Genomic DNA, 22,400 nt, shown 5'->3' on the forward strand with positions numbered 1-22,400 from the left:
CTATTCTTTGTGCTACTGTTAAAATGACATGTGCATTGGTTCAATTGGTAGTTTGACGTCTGTAGAAATGAATAGGATTATCCCCGCAAGAAAATGAAGAGGATAAGATGTCACATATATGTTTGAATGTTTCTGTTGTGTAGAAATGAATAGCAAAAACCAAATTTCTGCACTTCTCGAGAAATGAAAAGGAGTTGGTAAGACTTGATCTCCAACTTAAAATCTTTATTGATGATATGAGGAAAAATGATAGGTTCAAATGTTTCAATCATCTCGGTGAGCTCTTTATTTTGCTTGAACTTCAATGTTGATAGTTGAGTGGCTATATATTTTACAGTTAGCAAACTTTTATCACAATTGGAGGAGCACCATTTGTTTTTTGAGGTGTGCCCACCCTCAAGTTTTTTCCTGTGTCTGCCTAGTACTCAAATGTAGAGGTTATTATTGATAGATTCAATTGTAGATAGATGCTCCAATGAATTGATTTTTGATAGAATTGATTGTTGATAGATACTCAAAATGTCCAAAGTGAACGAAGATGATATTATCGATACTTCCATAGCCATGCAAGGTGTAAGCCCGAGAAATTGAGGTATGTAGGCTTCTTTTATGCAACATTCAGAGTTAATTGCACTTTCTGTTATGTCCATAAGACAATAATGCTATCGTTATATTCAATACTAATATGTTTGCATGTGTTATTTGTGTCACATTTTTGTATGAAGGTGGGCCACCCTGCTTCAAAATCCTTGATCCGCCATGAAACTGGTAAGTGCCAACTCTGTCTCTTTCTGTCGTCAAACCCCAATCACCTGATGTGAACGCTGGTGTCTCATAACAGACCTGCTTGGCCTCTCCCGGCAGCGGCGGCGGTTACCATGCACCAGCGAGCCACTTGCTGGAGCTGGAAGGGCTTCGCCTCCTGCTCGACTGCCCCGTCGATCTCTCGTGCCTCGCTGCATTTGCCCCGGTGCCCCTCGACGCGGGATCCGGTGATGCAGGGGACCTCATCTGCGCAGTGCCGTACTACTGGTCACCAGCGGTGGCTGCAGCTGCCAAAGCAGGTGGCGTGGATGCCGTGCTCGTGTCATCTGCCACGGGGATGCTTGGGCTACCCTTCCTCACCCGGCTCCCCAGCTTCGCGAACACAAAGGTGCGTCCCCCATCTTTGCTGGACTGCTACTCTCTAGGGTGCAAACTGGCACTTGTTTGGTCTGCAGCTTGTGTTCGGAGTTTGAACGGTTGTTTCTTTCCTAGTGACGAGGGGTTGCATGATTGAAACAGTTGCCAGTGCATGATTTTCCATTATTCACTAATCAATAGCTATTCAGATCATCTTTAAGAAGCCTGCCGAATGCAGAATCGAATAATCTGAAGACATATAAGCTAGATCGTTGTTTCTCCTTCAGTTTTTTTGCTCATAATTAAGATTTATAACAGGGTCAGAACAACTGGACTTGTTTTTTTTTCTTGATTTTTGTAAAGAAGTCCAGTCATGTATGAATACAGAGGCGTGGTCGATGGCTTTTACTCATGATTGCAGATAACTTACATCCTTATGTTATGTCCCTTGAAGACAAAATGGAATTTAGTGGTCGGTATATTTGGGATTTTTTCCCCCTAAAACAAGAATGGAAAACTTTGCTCAAATATGAATACCGACGGATCAAAATATATGATGTTAGCTGTAAAATTTTCTTTCGGATGAAACCCCACCTCCCTAGGTAGGCACTAGAGCCCAATATGAAATATAGTGTGTGGTTACTGACTGTTGTTCATGGTAGGTTTATGTTACAGAGGTAGCTTCAAAGATTGGAAAGCTAATGATGGCGGAGCTGGTGGAGATGCACTCTCAGTTTGTAAGCTTCTATGGACCTGATATGGATGGGATACCCAAGTGGATGGAAGGGGAGAAACAAAGTAAACTCATGTCAATGTTGCAGAAGATAGGGATTGAAGATGAGCGGAATGATTTATCTCCTCTAATGCCTCTGTACAGGTACATTTTTTTGATAAGCGACATATGTGCTGAATTGCATCATCTGGCATCTGTTATATACAGTATTTTAGTTGTGCAGCAATCTATCTGAAAGCTTAAAAACATGTTCAGCTTTCCTTGACCTTTAGATATAGTTCCCAGCTGTTAGTTAAAGTTGGTTAATCTTCAGGTTGTGATAGAAGCATATAGTATCAAACCATCTGATAAGCTGGACAATATTATCTGCAAAATGTCATTTTAGATTTTGATTTCAATTAAATGATGTTCCTGAATAAAAAAGTCACATGAAAACAGTTACATCTTATTATTCAAGGGCAACTTAGTTCTATACAAAATTGCGTCTTAGTTTTTGGCTTATCCTCAAATTCTAAAGTTGACAACAGTCAATTTCTGATAGTTTACTAGCCAGGTAGCAAATATGGAATTTTAATGGATACCAAAATTTATTTGTAACTATATGGTAAGTTGTAACATGGATACTTTATGTAAACTAAGAATTACTTGAAATCCATGAATGACTCTGAAATTTGAAGTCGCCTCTGATAGGACAATTATTTTTTTCAAGAAAACGCAAAGGACTCTTTGCGTTTCATTTCATTGAATAGAAAGAGAAGTTGTTTACAAGCCTCCTAGGAGGTGGGCTACAGGTTTGGAACAAAAAAAGCCTAGTGAACGTCCCAGGTTGTTGGCAACACAACACCAAGGCCTATGGCACCCGCTTGCGCCCAAAGCACAGCTTCGTCCTTGACTTTGCACATCAGGTCGTCGACTGAGGGCCGTCCTCTTTCGAAGACACAATCGTTTCTGTGCTTCCATAGCATCCATGGCATGAGTAGCGCAGCAGACCCCAGGCCCTTGCGAGAGGCTTCGGAGCCGCATGCATTACGCCGTCAAGCCAAGTGAAGATGGACTCGTCCGCGTCCTCAGGTGTTCGGCATGGAATGCGCAACCAGGCCAGGGTCTCATGCCATATCTGCTTGGCGAAGGGGCACTCGATGATGGCGCATAGTCTCGTGCTCCTGGTCGCATATCAGACATTATTTGACTGATAACATATTACATCCCTAGTAGTAGTAATCAATCTCAGTGTTAGACCAGTCGTCTTGGTTATAACTGACGATCCACATGCTTCCATATGCTTACTATCTCACTTGCATGCAAATAGAGCCGATTATATTTCAGTTACTCCCTCCGGTTCAAAATAATTTCCCAAATACAGATATATCTAGACATGTTTTAGTGTGTAGATACATTCATTTTTAAACAAGTATTTTGAACCGGAGGGAGTATTATAAGAAAGTATGTGAGGTTGGACCATATGGTTGCCATTCAGTTCAGTTATATGACTGCATAGAAGATTCACTACTTCATAATGACATCAATATTCATGACACTCTCCTAGACTTTTATCGTCCTGCTTTTCTTCTCTTAACTGGGGTACACCTATTTGGCAGTGCAGCAAACATAGAAGAATGCATGCAGAAAATCCAGCCTATCAAATACGGTCAGGAGGTTTGCTTCAATGGCATGTTGATGCTGAAAGCCTCTAGTTCTGGCCTGGAGCTTGGCAATTGTGCCTGGTCATTAGAAGGTCCAAGAGCAAGTATTACCTACTTGCCAAGCACAGTGTTTGTGTCAGCCCATGCCTTAGATTGTGACTATAACTCGCTGAAGGAAAATGATGTTATTTTGTTTTCGGATTTCTCATCCTTTAATGTCATGGATGAGGATGATGAGAATCTGGGTGAGAATGCAATGCTTTGTGATGACTCAGTGTCAAGGTATGCTAGTTTGTTTCACTTCTGTTTCTTATGACTTGCATATGTGTTAATAATAACCTTCTCTGCATTTCTTTTGCATCGAATGTTACTTCAAATCTTCAAGGGATGATGGTGTTGGTGAGGATGAAAACGTCCAGACCCTGTGTAAGAATGATGACATTGCAGAGGAGATTGAGAGAATCAGCTTCATATGTTCATCTATAATAGATGCGATAAAATCTGGAGGTTCTGTTTTAGTACCAATAGAACGACTTGGTGTTATTCTCTTAATCTTGGAGCTTATGTCAGAAACTCTACATTCTTTCGACGTGAAGGTAATTGCAGTCATTAACCCCTTGTAATCATATAGCGGATTCATTGTTTAAAATAGTATCATCATATATTTGTATTCTGCATGCTTAATGCCCTCTGTCCATGTTTACCTCAATTAAAGCGGGACTAGTTAAATATTGTTAAAATATGTTTGTACTCTGTTTAATGCACTTTGTGAGCACCAGCATATACTTTGTTTAGGATATGCATGGTTTCGCTAATGTTAAATGTCAAGTTGACAATGCCTGACTCACATTCAACTGGCTGTTTGATAATTGGCATTAAAAAGAGGATTTAGAGATGCATGTGGTACAAAGGGTGTTTAATTCTACAGTGTAGTCATATTAAATATTGAGCTCCTTCTTTAGTTCTACAACATGAAGCAATAGGCCCGTTCCAAATCACTATATTTTCTCTGTATATCACCCATTTGTTTTCCCTCATGTTTTTCATCTGTTGTTTTGGTCTGACATTTTGTTCCTGTTTGAGTCAGGTACCTATATTTATCATTTCTGGTGCAGCAGAAAAAATGATTGCCTTTACCAATGCTGTGCCAGAATGGCTATGCAAGCCACGCCAAGAAAAGGTCAGTCCCTTCTCACTATGCTAGTCTTGGAGTCTTGCCATATGAACTTAACATGGTCTTACTGGAACTTTGTTTATCCTGCAGCTATTCTCAGGAGAGGCATTATTTGGCCATGTGGAGCTTTTGAAGGAAGGGAAGTTATTTATGTTCCCTCATCTATACTCAAAGGGCATGCTGTAAGAAGTTTATCAAAAATTTGTCTGTTAGTTTTTACCACTATACAAAATTATACATGATAGGTAACCTTAAGATCGTTTTGTTTAGGACCAAAACTGTTACTTGTTCTTGTATTCTACATTTCTACTCTCCTTATAGAAGCTAGGTACTGCCTGTTTCTTATTTTGGTTGTATGTTAATTTACACAGGCCCAACAATATTTGATTGTTATGTATAGCATCGTTTATGGAACATTTCATGTTCTGTATTCAAATATGAGCTCACTTGAACAGTTGGACTTCAGTTACTTTTGATCTGCTGTTCCTTTTTTTTTTCTGCTGTGTAACAACACTCGAATCATGTCAGGGCAGCATGGAAGGAGCCTTGCATTGTATTTTGTCCAGACTTGAGCCTCAGGCATGGCACAGTCGTCCATTTGCTTCGTCGGTGGCATGCAGATAAACGAAATCTTCTTATTTTGGAAGTAAACAAGTGTCTAATCTTTGTATCAAACCTAGCATAGTTTGACTGCACTGTAATGCTAATTTCATAATTATTTTATCTGCAGCAAGGAGTTGATAATGAGTTAGCTCTTAAGCCTTTCATGCCTGTCTCAATCCAGATCCTCGAGTGTTCTTTCCTTTCTGGAATAAAGTATGCTGCAATGTCGAAGCTTATGCTTTCTAATTCATATTACCAAAGCAGAACATGTATATGAAAAACTTGACTTTCTTGTTGACAGGGCGTGGAAAGTTAATCCATTACTGACAGTTCTCAAACCGAAGCTTATTCTGGTATGCTATTGCTTATTTTTCTTGCATCCATCCAGTGGAGCTACTCTTCTCCAAGCCAGCGATTAGTTAGTTATGCTTTACTTCCCTGTGCAGTTTCCTGAAGAAATGAAGTTACGGTGCCCACTGAAGGAGGGCGCTCCATGGCCATGCCTGTATTACTCCAAGGGCAAGACCATCGAGGTCCCGAACACACGAGAAGAATTCAAGGTGCGACTCGCAGCCAACGTGGCCCTTAGGTTGCAGCCTAGGCAGCTGGACGGGACTGTTGCTGTCGCTAGGTTGAGAGCAAAGCTCCATCTCAGCAACGGACAGTATATGCTGGTTGCTCCCAAGGATCAGTCTGATGACCAAACGAAGCGGCCGTTGATGCACTGGGGAGCTGTTGATGCAGGCCATGTTTTGTCGGCGTTGCGAGAGAAGGGGATGTCATGTGCTTTTTCTGTAGATGATGTTGGTTTGGTAGGTTCTGAGCGCTCTATTTTGGTTACTAGTCCGGGAGATGCTCTGGTGAAGATAACGTCTGAAAAAACCGTTATTTACTGCGATGATGAAGGAACAAGCAAGCAAATTTATGATGCTCTCGGTAGCGTTTGTAATGGAATCTAATTACGTGCTACTATATGATTATGAAAAGGATAGATGTGGAATGTTATGATCTGGTTTTCGCAGAGAAATTGATGGGGATTGGAATGGTCTGTTGGAAATGTAAGACCAACTAAGTTGAACAGTGATAATCCCTCAAACAAAAAGTTAGTTGGTCTGACGAAACACGCTTCTGACTGTCTGAAAACACAGTTGTGTTTTCTGTCCTTGTGGAAGCTTCTGATGGTGATGGGTGAGTTGCCATGGAGCTACCGTATTCTCGAAATGTTTTGTTTGTCCCTTTTGTTTGTTAACTCTTACCTGCTTGGATGAATCAGCATATTGGTTGACCCTATCGGCAAGAATTCTTGGCTATGTTTTAAAGATGTGATTTTCTTCCTTCGCCGTCTTTAATCGAAAGAGACGCTGAATTTTTTGAATTTGGAAATGTTAAGATGGCATACATCTATGGCGGACATTGTTTTTTCTTACAGCAAAACACTTCTTCACTAGCTGAAATCTGTGGTTAATCTAAAAAAGCATGTTTTGTTAGCTTACAATTATGATTATCACTGCAAGAGGGCATGACATACCGCGGCAGCTTGTCTGGACGGCAAATCAGGAGTTAAAACTTGTAATATCTAACTCATCGTACTCTGTCATCCTTTTATATTTTCTAAAAATAGCTTGCACATTAGCACTCCATCCCGGACGGGGCTTGCCTGTGCCCGCCTCGTGCGGCCATCCGTGCGGCATCGCCCTTGGACGGCATCCAGCGGCTCCGACTCCCGTACCCTCAGCTCAGGATTTTTCGGAAAAAAAAAATGAAAAAAAGGACGACGCAGCCGCCGTCCGTATGCTCTCCTGTACACGAATCCTTCCGTAATACAAGCACAGCAACAAAAGTAAACAGAAAATACGAGATCACTGATCCCATCTTGCGGGAAGACATCCACAGGCAAATTCCAATTGAACAGCGCAGGAATCGTACACAGACTCCAATTGAACGAAGCAGCAATCAGCTGTAGTCGCTGATAAATTATTCAAGTAATCATGGGCATTATGATGGGATTAATGTCGATGAATTTCATGGACAGTACGAGAGCGCCTCCTTAGTTGGGGGGCTCGCCGCCACGGCCAGGCAGCGCCTCACTGCCGCGAGAGTAGTCCGACCTCCGCTAACCCCAGTCGACCCTTGTCCTGCATCTTGCACTGTCGTCTGATGAGACCACCTGGGCCACAGATAGCTGGTAGGAGGAGCTCATCGCAAGGGGATGCGGTTGCCAGGAACGGGCGCCGGCGCCGCAGCGACAGAGCCGTGGTCTCGCTCGAGGCTCCAAAGCTTTGACCCCGAGGTGGAGGGCGGAGCGGAGAGATACTTCGTCGACGGCGGGGCATGGCCCAACGTCTGGCCGGAGGGACAGGGGCATGGCCAAAGGTCTGGCTGGACGGCTGAGCTTCTACTGCTTCAGCTCGAGTTCAGACCGGGGAAGAACATACGGATGGGGATAGATGAGCAAGCGTATACAAGAGAACATACGGGTGGGATCGTGTCGTCTTTTGTTTTGTTTTTTTTCGAAAAATCCTGAGCTGAGGGTACGGGAGTCGGAGCCGCTGGATGCCGTCCAAGCGCGATGCCGCACGGATGACCACACGAGGCGGGCACAGGCAAGCCCCGTCCCTCCATCCCCTAGCCAACCTCCTGAAATTCCTAACTTTATGCTGTCAAATATCAATAGATCTGGTAAAGCCACCATGCTTGGCCCAGGCTTTGGCAACAATAGTAGTACTGAAATTTCAGAGATCCTGGCTATGATTTTCTTAGGCATATGTAAGAATTGCACTGTGTAGACTCCAAGATTCATCGAAGCAAATTTACATCTGATCCAGGTGTACGAGAGACGAAAAGCACGAACACAAGCTCCATAAAAAGTCGCAAAAAAGATATAGAAACCACAAGGAATCTCTGAACGTTGGGCACACGACACGATTGAGCATAGATGCATAAAAAGGAGAGGTATGCTTCTTCAGTTAGTTGCAGCGGCGGCAGCGGCGGCGTGAGACATCATCGCCATGGCAAACTCAACGAGCTTGCCGACTTCCGGCATGACCGGCTCGACCGCGTCCAAGGCGCCGAAGCTGTCCGCCCACGCGGCCAAGAGCGGAGTCGTGGCAGGGTCGAAGGTTTTGACGCCCTTCACCGCGTCGCCCACGTGAACCCAAGGGAGGAGGCCGCCGAGCATGAGGTCCACGTACCCAGCACTGTCACCACCGAAGAATGGTTTGCCCTTGGAGCACTCCTTCAGGGCTCCCTCCAGGGTCTCCACCGCGGCGGCCGCCTGCTTCGCTCCCTCCGCCTTCTCCTCCTCCGTCTTGCCGCTCGACGCCTGGCTCGACGCTTTCAGGAGCTGCAAGTTATGCACAAAACCGCGCCGATGAAACCATTAACAAGACGCTCAAAATACCCAGACACAACGTATATCGGCCGACGTGAGATCTACATATCCTATAAAGAAATATACCTTGTCGTCAATGTATGCGGCCCAGAAGCGAGCAACGGCACGGTCATGGGGATCCGCCGGGAGAAGAGAAGGGCCGATGCCGGCGAAGGCCTCGTCGATGTATTGCAGGATCACCGACGACTCGCAGACGGGCTTGCCGTTGTGGATCAGCACCGGCACCTTGGTGTGGACGGGGTTGGACTTGAGGAGCAGCTCGCTCTTGCTCTTGAGGTCCTCCTCGACGTACTCGTAGCTCACGCCCTTAAGGCTGAGCGCCAGCCGCACTCGCAGGACGAACGGGCTTGCCCACATGCCGAGCAGCTTCACTTCGCCGTTTCCTCCTCCGGCCATTGCTGGTGTCTTGTTCAGTTTTTTTTTGAAGTTTTCTTGTGTTGCCGCCTTGTTGGTGTTTGGCTGTAAGGGATAGAGGGGACGAGGGGTATATATAGATCGACTACACGCACAGAGAATTTTAATGTTCATCTTCTAACCGGTGCGATTCTACAATTTGATTGGTTGTAGGCAAAGAATTTTAATCTCGTTTTTTCTGATTGATTATGTCTTGCTATCAAGTACGCCATCCATTTTGCCGTATCGGTGCTTCTTTGACTTGGACGAATATGAGCATATCCGTGCCAACAACCCTTCGAATTTGTTTATTACACTGATAAATTTCATGCTCATCTTCTAACCACATGCCAGAGCTGAAAATAGGCCACAGATAAATCAGTCAATGTCACTAAATTTCTAGTGGATACTACAACATGGGAGGTTTGACATTTCCCTCCGGAAGCCATTAACGTCAGTGTCATCAGCGTGACATTTGTATTTTCAGGCTTGGAGAACAAGTTTCATAGCACTATTTAATTCAACATAAGCTGGTCATCCGGTGGAACGGCAGTATAGTGATGTCATAGCTTAGAAGATAGTATGTGAATGAACTGATTAGTGGCTTGCATGATGATCGATTCAAAGTCAACTTGCAGCGGTGGACACGAACTAATATTATCCGGATTAGGCTACATTTTAGGATTGCGTTGACCAAACATTTAGTTCACTCTTATTCTGCATCCGTCCAACTCGTTATATGATTATCGTCTTTTCACGCAAGAAATAGAACGCAAGAGAAAATGCATATAATATATATAATGTTTAGTGCTTCCAATTTGGGTGCTCTAGTGGGACTAATGCACAATTAGACTACTAATAAAGTCATGAAGAATTCTGAATTTATTCATAACAGCGGAACATGATGTATATACCACACTACACGTCTAAGATCCAAATTCATGACAGTAGGTCTACTAGTTCAATGTAATTATCGAACTTGGCAACTATACAAGGTAAAATATTATTTACTAATCAATGGGTGGATGTTGTTAGACTGTATATACGTAGCGTTGTATATGTCTTGTATTGTACCTCTTTGGTACCCATATATATATATGAGATAGCCACACCTATATTAGGTGTCGAGCAGTTCCCAAAACCCTTTGTTTTACATGGTATCAGATTAGGTTACGATGGCTTCCGCTGCCCCCGCCGCCACCGTGCCGATCGCATCGGCTCCCGCTGCCGCCGCCGTCGCACCGGCTCCTGCCGTTGCCGCGGCTGCTCCGGCTGCTCCTGCCTCGCCCTTCCTCGCCTCCCGGCCGCTCGCTATGTGGTGGCCAGCCCCCGGTGTCGCACCTCCGGGTGCCCTAGCCGGGTCGGCCTCTTCATCCGCCGCCGCCGGCCCTGGTGATGAGGGTGATCCGTCGCCGCCGATCGCCCACGGTGGGTTGACTTCCTCGACCAACGCGCCTTTGCCGTCGTATGGTGGCCCTCTGTCGCCGCCGGCCTACGGCGCTCAGTATGCGCCGATCTACGGCGCCGCCGCTCCATCGCACTACGGTGCCCATGGTGCGCTGCCCTCGCAGCAATATGCCGCGCCGCCCCCGCAGAACTATGCGGTGCATCAGCAGCCGCCCTATGGGGCCGCCTCTACAACGCCCTACGGGGCCCCGGCTGCCCCGATCGCCCCCTATGGCGCCTATCCTGGGGCGACGTATGATGGAGCCGCCCTGCCCTATGGAGCTTCCTCGGCGATCCCTGCCCCTGTGTCATCCATGGAGGTGGCCCCGCCGGCGAATTTCTACGCACCGCCATCGCCGGCCCATACTGACCCGACGACACCGTCGCCCTTCTACTTCTCGCACCTCCTCTCGCTGAAGCTCACGCCGGACAACTATTTGTCGTGGTGCGCGCAGGTGCTCCCGCTTCTTCGGAGTCGTTACTTGGAGGGGTACGTCGATGGCTCGCTCCCATGCCCGCCGCCGTATCACCCGGCGCATCACACATGGGTGGCCCAAGATCAGGCCATCCTTTCTGCTATCCAGTCGTCGCTCACACCGAGTGTCTCGTCGCCCGTTCTCTTCGCCTCTACGTCGCGGGATGCGTGGACGGCGCTTCACAGCAGCTTCGCCTCACAATCACAGGCGCGTGCTCATGCTATTCGCACCGAACTGGGTGAGACCAAGCTCCATGACAGCAGCATCACGGACTACTTCAACAAGATGGCCGGCCTCGCCGACACACTCGCCTCCATTGGACAGCCGCTTCGCTCTGAGGACTTCACCACCTATGTTCTGAATGGACTTGATGATGATTATGACAATCTCATTGAGAACATCAGTGGCCGCGATGATCCATTGCCACGCCGCGAGCTTTACTCGCGCCTCCTCAGTCGTGAACAGCGCGTCAAGGTGAAACATGCCTCTCCGAGCTTCTCCGCCGCCAACGCCGCTGCTCGCGGCAAGCCACAGAAGCCGGCTGGTGGCAAGCCGGCGCCCGGGCCTCAGCAGCCTCAGCGGTCCGCCGCACCGCCTGTCACGGGCGGGAATCGCCCCCGTGCCTGCTGCCCCTCATGCGGCGCCCAACAAGCGTGTCAGCTATGCGGTCTTGACAACCACATCGCCTCTCGCTGCCACCGGCGCTTCAAGCAAGACTTCCTCGGCATCGGCAACAATGGCAAGGGCAACGACAAGCAGGCTGCTGCTGCTGTGACGGGTCAGGAGCACGGATATACTCCGTCCTATCCCATTGACTCGTCATGGTACATGGACACGGGAGCTACTAATCACCTGACAAGTGAGATGGGCAAGCTCTCCACCCAGGAGCCATATCGCGGTCATGATCAGGTTCGCACCGCCAATGGAGCAGGTATGCGCATCTCACATGTTGGTCAGGCTTCCCTTCTCGCACATAACTCTCGCCACTTGCATCTCCGTAATGTTCTTCGTGTTCCTTCCGCCACACGTAGTCTGTTGTCTATTCCTCAACTTACTCGTGATAATAATGTCCTTGCTGAATTTCATCGTTTTCATTTTTTCATCAAGGATCGGGACACGAGAGCCGTTCTGCTTAGAGGTCATCTTCGCCATGGCCTATATGCGCTTGATGTGCCCCCTGCGCCGCATGCTCCCCAGGTGTTCAGTGGTGTGCGTGTGTCCTCTACACACTGGCATGCACGCCTCGGTCATCCTGCTGCTCCCATAGTTCGCCATGTTCTGCATCGTCATGAACTTCCAGTTGTGTCCAATAAAAGTGTAGAGACTATCTGTGATGCCTGTCAGCAAGGCAAGAGTCACCAGCTTCCGTTTTCAGAGTCGAGCCGTGTGGTTAAACATCCTCTTGAGCTTGTGTTTTCTGATGTATGGGGTCCTGCCCAGACATCTGTTAGTGGCCATAATTACTATGTCAGTTTTATTGATGCTTACAGTCGATTCACCTGGCTTTATCTTATTAAGCGTAAATCTGATGTGTTCGATGTTTTCATTCAGTTTCAAGCACATGTTGAGCGTCTTCTTAAGCATAAAATTCTTCATGTTCAGTCCGACTGGGGGGTGAGTATCACAACCTCAACTCGTTCTTTAGTAAGCTTGGGATCTTGCACCGTGTGTCTTGTCCTCATACACATCAACAGAATGGTGCCGCTGAACGGAAACACCGCCACCTTGTAGAGACTGGCCTCACCTTACTAGCTCATGCCTCCGTTCCGTTTCGGTTTTGGAGCGATGCTTTTTCCACGGCTTGTTTCTTAATAAATAGGCTTCCATCACGACTTCTACAAATGAAAACCCCACTTGAACTCTTGCTCAATGAACTCCCAGATTATACACTTCTCAAAGTTTTTGGGTGTGCTTGTTGGCCTCATCTTCGCCCATATAACAAACGTAAGCTAGAGTTTCGGTCTAAAAAGTGCGTTTTCCTTGGGTATTTGATGAGAATGTGTTCCCTTTTTCCGCACTTCCGAACAACTCTTCTACACCCATACCACCTGTGCGTTCCATTACACCGTCGCCTGATCAATTTGTAGATGCTGCATATACTCCTGCGTTGCTTCCTAACCATGCTGCAGGTATCGGACGCGGCGCTCGACTTGAGCTCCTGGATGATCAGGCGCCGGACGATGACGTGGATCACGTCCAGGACGCTCTTCCCGTGCATGCCCCATGCATGTCGGGTCGCGCCCCCCAGCCCGCTGCTGCGGCAGCTCCCTCCGCGACGCCGCCCGCGTCGCCTGCCTCGCCAGGCCCAGCGTCGGCGCTGGACGTATCCGCCGCGGCCCCGCTTGGGCCGTCTCTGCTCGGCCCACCATCGCCTAGCTCCCCGCCGCCGCTTGGGACTCCTGTGTCCGGCCCGTCATCGCCGGCCTCCTCGCCAGGGCTGGTGTCGCCGGTCTCTGCATCTCCTGCGCCAGACTCGGCCTCTGACTCGCCTTCTTCAGTACCGCCAGCTCCTGTCGCTCGTGGACCTCGCACGCGCAGTCAGGCTGGGATCTTTCGGCCTAAGGAACGCACAGATGGAACTGTTGCCTGGATTGCTGCTTGTGTCGCTGATGCCACTGCTGATCCCACTGCTGAGCCTCGTCATTTTCAGGCTGCTCTTGGTATTCCTCAACGGCGTGCTTCGCAATGGAGCAGGAATTTCAGGCTCTCTTGAAGAATGATACTTGGCGTCTTGTTCCTCCTGTGTCTGGAGTCAATGTCATTGATTCCAAATGGGTCTTCAAGGTCAAAAAGCATGCTGATGGTTCTATTGAACGCTACAAGGCACGCTTGGTTGCAAAGGGCTTTAAACAGAGGTATGGTCTTGATTATGAAGATACATTCAGTCCAGTTGTCAAGCCCACTACCATTCGCCTGTTGCTTTCCTTGGCTGTTACTCGAGGTTGGTTCCTTCGTCAGCTTGATGTGTAGAATGCGTTTCTGCATGGCATTCTCGAGGAGGGGGTTTATATGCGTCAGCCTCCAGGCTTTGTTGACCCTACTCGTCCTCAGCACCTCTGTCGCCTTGGTAAGGCTCTATATGGACTTAAGCAGGCTCCTCGTGCTTGGCATGCACGACTTGGCTCCGTTCTTTGAGCTCATGGGTTTGTTCCGTCCATTGCTGATACTTCATTGTTTCTTCTTCAGCGTCCTGAGGTTACGATGTACCTGCTGGTTTATGTTGATGATATCATACTTATCAGTTCTTCGGATGATGTTGCTGATCGCCTTGTGTCTTCACTTAGTGGTGATTTTGCTGTTAAGGACTTGGGTGCGCTGCACTATTTCCTTGGTCTAGAGGTTTCACGGTCTTCTGCTGGGCTGACTCTCACACAGCAGAAGTATTCTCTGGACTTGCTACGTCGTGCTGGCATGTTGAAGTGTAAACATGCTACCACTCCTATGTCTGCAACTGATCGCATGTCTGCTCTTGATGGAGACATCCTTTCGCCTGATGATGCTACTGAGTACCGCAGTCTTGTTGGAGGTCTGCAATATCTCACTATCACCAGACCTGATGTTTCTTATGCCGTCAACTGTGTGTGTCAGTATCTTCATGCACCCAGGACGTCTCATTGGTCAGCTGTGAAGCGTATTCTGCGCTATGTCAGCCTCACTGCCTCGTATGGTCTGCTTCTTCAACCGGCTCCATCATGTGTCCTTTTCGCCTTCTCCGATGCGGATCGGGCTGGCAATCCGGATGACAGGCGATCCACGGGGGGCTATGCAGTATTCTTTGGTCCTAACTTGATCGCCTGGAATGCTCGCAAGCAGGCTACAGTATCTCGCAGTAGTACTGAAGCTGAATAAAAGGCAGTTGCTAATGCTACAGCTGAACTCATATGGGTACAGTCCTTATTGAGAGAATTGAGAGTATCTCAACATCAGTCTCCAGTCCTTTGGTGTGACAACATCGGTGCTACATACCTCTCATCCAATCCGGTATTTCATGCCCGAACGAAACACATTGAAGTGGATTATCATTTTGTCGTGGAACGTGTTGCGAAGAAGCTACTCCGTATCAAGTTTATCTCCTCCAAAGATCAACTTGCCGACATCTTCACGAAGCCTCTTCCACGAGCCACAGTTTGTAGGTTGTAGGCGCAATCTTAACTTGATTTGTACTTCAGACCATAGTTAAGATTGAGGGAGGGTGTTAGACTGTATATACGTAGCGTTGTATATGTCTTGTATTGTACCTCTTTGGTACCCATATATATATGAGATAGCCACACCCATATTGGGTGTCGAGCAGTTCCCAAAACCCTTTGTTTTACAGATATGAGTTAGATTCAAAAAATCAATGTTGTCAATTTATTTGATACTTCTTGCATTTGCTTTTTTTTGCGAAAAATCTACCAGTTTATTAATAATCATCAATAGTACAAAGATACCCAAAAGTAATAAAAAATACAAGTAGGTCATTCGACCGCCTAGCGACGACTACAGACACTAGCGCGAGCCGAAGGCGCTCCACCGTCCTCGCCCCTCCATCACCGAAGCCAGACAAAGCTTGTCGTAGTAGAGCTTGTTGTAGTAGACATAAGGGAAATCATCGTGCTAAGGCCTCAAATGACCAGCGCACTAGAGCAGCAACCATCGCTAATGATGACAACCGTAGATCGGAAGAAACTGACCTGAAACCACACAATCGAACACGAAAGACGACTGGATCACGAGAGATCCGCTGGACACACAACTCCACACGCCCTTCGTTGGTGCTAGATGAACCACCGGAGCGAGGATAAGACAAGAAGGACCATATTCTGACTTTAGAAAGTAGTCGCCGCCTCACCATCCTGAAGAAGAGACTGAAAACAAACTAAACGAAGAATTGAAACCTTCCTGTTGGCGAGAGGTCGCGGTCTGCCACACCTCCAAGGCTCCAAGGGCACCGGAGGCGGAGCGGACCGGCAGTGCCGCCGGTAAGAGGGATGGAACCCTAGATGGGTTTCAGAGCCGCCTTGCGACCGTCTTGTCTTTCTCTTGCCCCGTTACTTCTTGCATTTGTTAACCAACCATACATGGTTAATTGTGAGCAGTGCCACTAGCTCTAACCCTCAATCTACAGAAGGAGTGGGGCTGAGACTCATACCAACCCAGGATTGTGAGACCATAAGACTCCATTGATCTACTATGAAAATTACTTAATTATAGAGGACTATTTGGATGATCTAGTCCGATCATCCAACCATTACAACCCAGGTTTAGAGGTTACAAAATGAGAGAACACCGAAGTGTGCATTGCATTCATGCATAGAAAATCCGGGGAATTTTCGCGCTTCAAATAAAACTTACCACGATGAATCGAAGTTTCACTTGACTTGCTGGAACTGAAGTAGATCATCAAGTCAAGCGCTATAAACTTCACTGTGATCTTTGCTAAAACCTTGTTTTGGGTAGAGATGATTTGATCTATGGGCTAGATCAAATAGTAGTAGAATTACAACAAACAACACCTTAAGTAAGGATCAACTACAAGATCTTATAAAGGATCTCAACATGACATTCCTTACAACAACACATGAATAATTATTCAACTATAAATCAAAGAACACCATTAATTGAGAAACTATTCTTTACTTATCTTATCCATGTCTTCTATTAAATAAATGTTCCTACCATGAGTCACATGGTATAGCTTTTCAACTACAATACTTGAGTCAAGTCAAGAACATTCATATTCATTCTTCATTAACCTTGACCATTCCAACCTTGTTTCTCAATTCATACCATTAAACCTGAGAGAAAGGAGAGAACCATTCATATGCTTATAATATGCATTCAATAGAACCTAGCTTAATATTTAAAACAAATCCAAGTGAGGTAATTGTTGATACTAACCAATGTTATTATAAATATAAGTCAAGTACTAAACTCTAATTGACTTAGTAAGAATCTATTCTTCTAGTAAATATAGAAAGGCAAGTGTTGTGATAATTACAACTTGGTAATGATCATAAACCCTAGAGAACCTTACCTATTCAGAAGAGCTCAACATAAAGAGGTATACTCAAGTATATGGACTTATACTTAATCTTGGAGAGAGACCATAATTCACCAATGAATTGTTATGCAGCCAATACTTGGATCATTACAAATTGGGTGATGATCACAAACCCTAAGAATCTAAGTGAGTGTGTTGAGAGAAGTATTAAAGAAGAGAGATTAGTGAGGAATAAGTGGATCATGTCTAATGCATGATCTTACCTTATAAGTTGAGATGATAAGATAAACATATATATGTGAGGTATAGATCTCATTCTTCTCATGAAATAATAAGTAACTCATTAGTAGTTAACCAAACCAATACTCATGCCTTGTATAGAGTAGTAATGATCTGGTATTTAAATCTTGCCTATCCAAACACTTAAGACAACCCTAGCATTGCCTTGATACAATAATTCTACCTAAGTGAGGAGGATAACCCTAGCCAATTAAACATAACCAAGCTTATGCTCATACCTAATCCTAGTTGTGTATCACTTGGGTGATCACTACTAAAACCCTAAACCCAATTTGAGTTTCAATACAAGTATAAATTTAGATTACAAGTAGAACCCTGCCATGCCTCATGCCTATTTTATACTTCAATTAGTGAAGCATCACCAAAACCCTAAACCCTTTCACATAGGATCTGCTCTAAGTAATTCAAGCTAATGATGGCTAAATGAGTTTAATCATCATAAATTTATCCAACCATCTTCTTAAACCCTAAGAACCCACATGAAATCATAAACTCATTCCACTCTCAACACCATTTAATTAAAACTTCAACTATAATTACATTACATGTAAACAATACATATTATTAAACCTTGATTTCTAAATTAAACCTGAATAAGAGTTACTCTAGTTATTAAATCTTGTGATGATTAATAAAATGTCAAACCATCACTAATTTTGATTCAAAGTAATTAGTAACCACAACTCTATTACCAATTATCATTTTAGGAGTTATACCATAGCTTAGAAACCTAGTTTCAATTTGAGTAAAACCTTGATTCCATTATTTCATGTGATCATCCTAAATTAGTGCACTCCTAAAACCCTAGGGGACTAGCCCATATGATTATATCCACTTCAACTTTAGATGTAGAAACTTAATAAACAACCAATGAATGCATTCTTATGATCCACTAGCATAAACCAAGTCACATGAGACTATCATTTCATGTCCATATACTTAGTTTAAACCTATATAATTCACTAGTGCCACCTAGATATAAACCCTAACAGGTTAATTAGATTAGTACCATTGATCCATATTACTATATATCATACCATTAAGGTCAACTGTAAGGGTATATTGCCCCTATGTGTGGTTTTGGTAATCAATGACAACCCCTATGGACTAATGTTTTCATTGAGTTTATATGAAGGAATATTCCATAGGTACTACTTGCTCTCCATGTGTTGGATTCAAGTATGGATGTCATGAAGATAAAGATATACATTGTGTATTGGCATCAAGATCATCGGTATGAAGATATATATGTGATATGATCAAGAAGAAGAAATGAAGATGGAGTTCTTATGTGGAACTCAATATTAGCCATGCTCTATCTTAAGTGAGTATGAGAAGATACAAGGTTGAGTTGGGCAAGTTCAAGTTGAGCATCTTGAGTGGATCACATACTTGAAGCTTGCCGTCCATTTGGTGATGATGGACATGTGAAGATGTGCATCAATAGAGCTTTACCATCATGGTGTATGGGGAGCATTTGTGAGTCTTCACGAAGCGACGATGATCAAGTGAGGCATTCCGGCTTGAGTGGAGCTTGAAGAGCCATCATCAAGATCAAGCGGGATGCGCAAGGCAAAGGTATGGCCTTGCTAGGTTTTCCTTTTACCGATCTCAAGGTGGTTGTTGGGAGACCGGATTATAGGATAGATAGCTGCACTATCAAGAGGGGCTTTCGGTTGGGTAACTTGATCGCATCGTCTTAGGGAGCTCAATCCTTTGCATACTTTGCATATCCGTATTGCTTATTGGTGTTTCTCTGTGTAAGGTTCTTGAGCTTGTTGCTAGCTTTACAACGAGCCCAAGTTCATCGAAATCGGAATCCGCATGCATCTTCTATTGCGTTTTCGAGTTTGGACGTCTTCACCGTTTCTTGACGGTGGGAGACTCCCTCTCTAAAATCATCTAAAATGTTCTGTGAGGAGTCTCCATATTTGTTGGGGTTCTATTCGTCGTTATCTTTCCAACAAAATTGGTTTCATGTCAATCGGAGTTCGGGAGCATTAGTTATCACAGTTTTTGTATAAACATGTTTTCCTGCTCACCCAGTCAGGGACCCGGTTGGACCGGCCCACGCGCCGGCCGGTTCCGGTCTGCCGCCCGGTTAGCTGGCCTCCCAACCGGCCTGCCCGGCGTGCCGACCGGTCAACCGGGCGGCAACCGGGCGCCAACCAGATGTCCTCGGGGTTCGGCCTACCGACCGGTTTGGACCGGCTGGTCCGGTCTGTGGCCCGGTCTGACCGGGCCCTGGACTGGACGGCCCGGCCCCAGGCCCGGTTGACCGGCTTCCTCGATGGTTGACTCAGCCCAACTTTTCCCCAACGGTTATATTTGCTCTTGGGCTATAAATAGCCCTTCTTCCACCTTGGGCTGTGTAGTTCTTCCTATTCTCTCTCCTCCATTGTTGCATTTGAAGAACTTGCTCTCTCTCTTGATTCCTCCCATAGTTCTTGCTATTTCTTGAGGGATCTAAGAGAGGAGATCTAGATCTACACTTCCACCAATCCATTTCTTCTCTAAGTGAGGGGAACTCTTGGGGTCTAGATCTTGGAGTCTTTTGTTGACTTTCCCCATTGTTCTTCCTCTCCAATCTCATCCTAGCATTTGTTGTTTGGGTGGGATTTGAGAGTGAAGGATTTGAACACCTCTAGTGTTCTTGCTTTGCATCATTGCATAGTGTTGAGCTCTCCACCACGATTAGTTCGAGTGAGAGACCGTGAGCTTGTTACTCTTGGAGGGAGACCTCCTAGTTGGCTTGGTGATTGGTGCTCCGGTGATCTCTTCAAGAAGATTGTGAAGAGGCCCGGGCTTCTCCTTCGTGGAGCTTGTGAAGTGGTTGTGGAGCTTGCCATCTCCGGAGCGGAGGAAAAGCTAACCATAAGGAAAGGGCCATTATCCTTCGTGGGTGTGGTTCGGAGAATAGGGTGAGCCTTCGTGGCGCGGGGAATCCTTCGTGGGACCTCCACTCCTCCAAACGTGACGTACCTTCTTGCAAAGGAAGGGAACACGGGAATACATCCTCGTCTCCGCGTGCCTCGGTTATTTCTATACCCGAGCTCTCTTTCCTTGTGATAGCCATCGTGCTTGAAGTACATATATCTTGCTATCACTTGTGCTACATATATCTTGTGCCTATCTTGCTTAGCTCTAGTTGCCATTGTTACACTTAGTTGAGCTTAGCATATTTAGGGTTTGTGCTTGTAAACTAAACGTTAGTTTAATTCCGCATTCTTACAAGACAAATCCGCAAGAGTTTGTAATTGCCTATTCACCCCCCCTCTAGGCGATATCTCGATCTTTCATCAACCTTAACCATCAAACCCTAGTAGAACCATAATGATAAACCCTAGTACCAATCTTGTGTAACAATTCACAACACATGCTCCTATTCCACTAAACCCTACTTAGGAAATGATAAGCCACTTAGCTTAGAAACCATTAGAGATTATTTAGTAAAGCAAATGTGAAGCCATAGTAAACCTAATAGAAAACCTATGAAACCATCTTAATAACTATCCTTTGATGTAATGTATATGGGAAATCATGGTAATAACCCTACCAATACTTGCTACATATAAACCCATTCCACTTAAAGGACTCAACTAGTTTTTATTAGAAAACTAAATGAAACCATTAGTAAACCCTAGAAGCCATAGCTCCTATTTAAAATAGTTCTTATTCTTATTAACCTGTTCTTCAAAAGTTATTCTTTTGAAGTACAAATGTTAATCAAACCATAGAAGCCCTAGTTCTTATTTGAAGTACTTACTATTTCTCAATCAACATGTTCTTCAAAAGTTATTCTTTTAAAGTATAGTATAAGTAATCATCAACCATGTTCGTAGAACTTAAAATTGACAACTATTCTTTAAATATTGTTCCACCACTATTCTTTATGTGTATGATTGTTATGATGTCTTATATCACTTGGATATGATGCTAATATAACCAAACCCTAATAAGAACCTTGTTTGAGAACCATTCTAAAAGTGCAACCAACCCTAAAGAAATCTTTACAACTCATACATCTTAAACCATCGAGGTTAGGTTACGCTCGGGACGATTGCATCTCATACTATGCATTATAGCATCTTTGCCAGTTCTTTAAACATTGTACTTACCGGACGATGATGGTATTTCAGAATTTGGAGTTATCACGTATCGAAGCTTTTGCCTGCATAATCTTGCAGTCAAGAAAGGCAAGTTCATCGCTTGCTCATGTCATTTGATTATTTGTATCAAACAATATGCAAAGTACTATACTTATCACTCATGCATTGAAAAGCAAAGTATTATTTTACAATTATGAATATGACTATGTGGTGGGCAATGGAACCATGGTATGTGTTGATATGGTGGAGGTTCCATTGCATGGGTTATATCACCCTAGGATTAAATGAACAATGCCGTCCAGTTATTCTACCGCCGTACATATCGCGTTATCCATAAGATCTATAATGGCTCTGGGGAAGTCAGCTGTATCTTTTCCCTTCTGCACGCCAATGGATTGGTAGAGCCGGTGGGGTGTTGGAGGCACTGCCGCAATAGGTTGGGATAGCCTTTTAAATCCCCATCCATTAGTGATGATAATGAAGGATAACGTTGCATAGAAAACAAAATTTTTCCTACCGCGAACACGCAATCCAAGCCAAGATGCAATCTAGAAGATGGGAGCAGCGAGGGGATGATCAAGACTAACCCTTGAAGAGATTCCAAAGCCTATAAGAGTAGGCTCTTATTGCTGCGGTAGACGATCACTTGCCGCTTGCAAAAGCGCGTAGAAGATCTTGATCACGATCGGTTCCGGTGCCACGAACGGGCGAGCACCTCCGTACTCGGTCACACGTTCGGTTGTTGATGAAGACGACGTCCACCTCCCCGTTCCGGCCGGGCAGCGGAAGTAGTAGCTCCTCTTGAATCCGACCGGCACGACGGCGTGGTGTCGGTGGCGGTGAAGAAGTCCGGCGGAAGGGATGATCAAGACTAACCCTTGAAGAGATTCCAAAGCCTACAAGAGTAGGCCTTATTGGTTTTTTGTAGACCATCACTTGCCGCTTGCAAAAGCGCGTAGGAAGATCTTGGATCGACGACGGCCCAAGGCCACGAACGGCGCACCTCCGTACTTGGCCACACGTT

The 22,400-nt window shown here is 45.4% G+C and overlaps 2 protein-coding genes across 2 annotated transcripts; one reads left to right on the forward strand and one right to left on the reverse strand.

Moving 5' to 3' along the window:
- The first annotated feature begins 735 nt into the window (after positions 1–735).
- On the forward strand, positions 736–6,405 carry LOC124666898 (integrator complex subunit 9-like). The gene is made up of 11 exons (XM_047204230.1): positions 736–768; positions 842–1,153; positions 1,785–1,999; positions 3,454–3,780; positions 3,884–4,094; positions 4,586–4,678; positions 4,763–4,854; positions 5,201–5,318; positions 5,403–5,488; positions 5,577–5,628; positions 5,722–6,405. The coding sequence occupies exons 1-11, from the start codon at positions 760–762 to the stop codon at positions 6,232–6,234; spliced, it is 2,028 nt and encodes a 675-aa protein (XP_047060186.1). The 5' UTR covers positions 736–759; the 3' UTR covers positions 6,235–6,405.
- A 1,790-nt stretch (positions 6,406–8,195) lies between these two features.
- Positions 8,196–9,062, reverse strand: LOC124666499 (probable glutathione S-transferase GSTU6). Its single transcript, XM_047203849.1, has 2 exons — positions 8,733–9,062; positions 8,196–8,618 (listed from the first exon to the last, which is right to left on the reverse strand). The coding sequence occupies exons 1-2, from the start codon at positions 9,060–9,062 to the stop codon at positions 8,238–8,240; spliced, it is 711 nt and encodes a 236-aa protein (XP_047059805.1). The 3' UTR covers positions 8,196–8,237.
- Positions 9,063–22,400: the final 13,338 nt, after the last annotated feature.

The sequence above is a fragment of the Lolium rigidum genome, chromosome 6 (genome assembly GCF_022539505.1).
Source record: "Lolium rigidum isolate FL_2022 chromosome 6, APGP_CSIRO_Lrig_0.1, whole genome shotgun sequence".
Taxonomy (NCBI): domain Eukaryota; kingdom Viridiplantae; phylum Streptophyta; class Magnoliopsida; order Poales; family Poaceae; genus Lolium; species Lolium rigidum.

Bases quoted from the DNA above. Each gene is read 5' to 3' on its own strand.
- LOC124666898 (XM_047204230.1), top strand. The intron at 4,679-4,762 runs GTCAGTCCCTTC...TTTATCCTGCAG, and splicing joins GCAAGCCACGCCAAGAAAAG to CTATTCTCAGGAGAGGCATT. The intron at 5,319-5,402 runs GTAAACAAGTGT...TTTTATCTGCAG, and splicing joins GAAATCTTCTTATTTTGGAA to CAAGGAGTTGATAATGAGTT.
- LOC124666499 (XM_047203849.1), bottom strand. From the start codon at position 9,062: ATGGCCGGAGGAGGAAACGGCGAAGTGAAGCTGCTCGGCATGTGGGCA. The intron at 8,619-8,732 runs GTATATTTCTTT...CATAACTTGCAG, and splicing joins CCGCATACATTGACGACAAG to CTCCTGAAAGCGTCGAGCCA.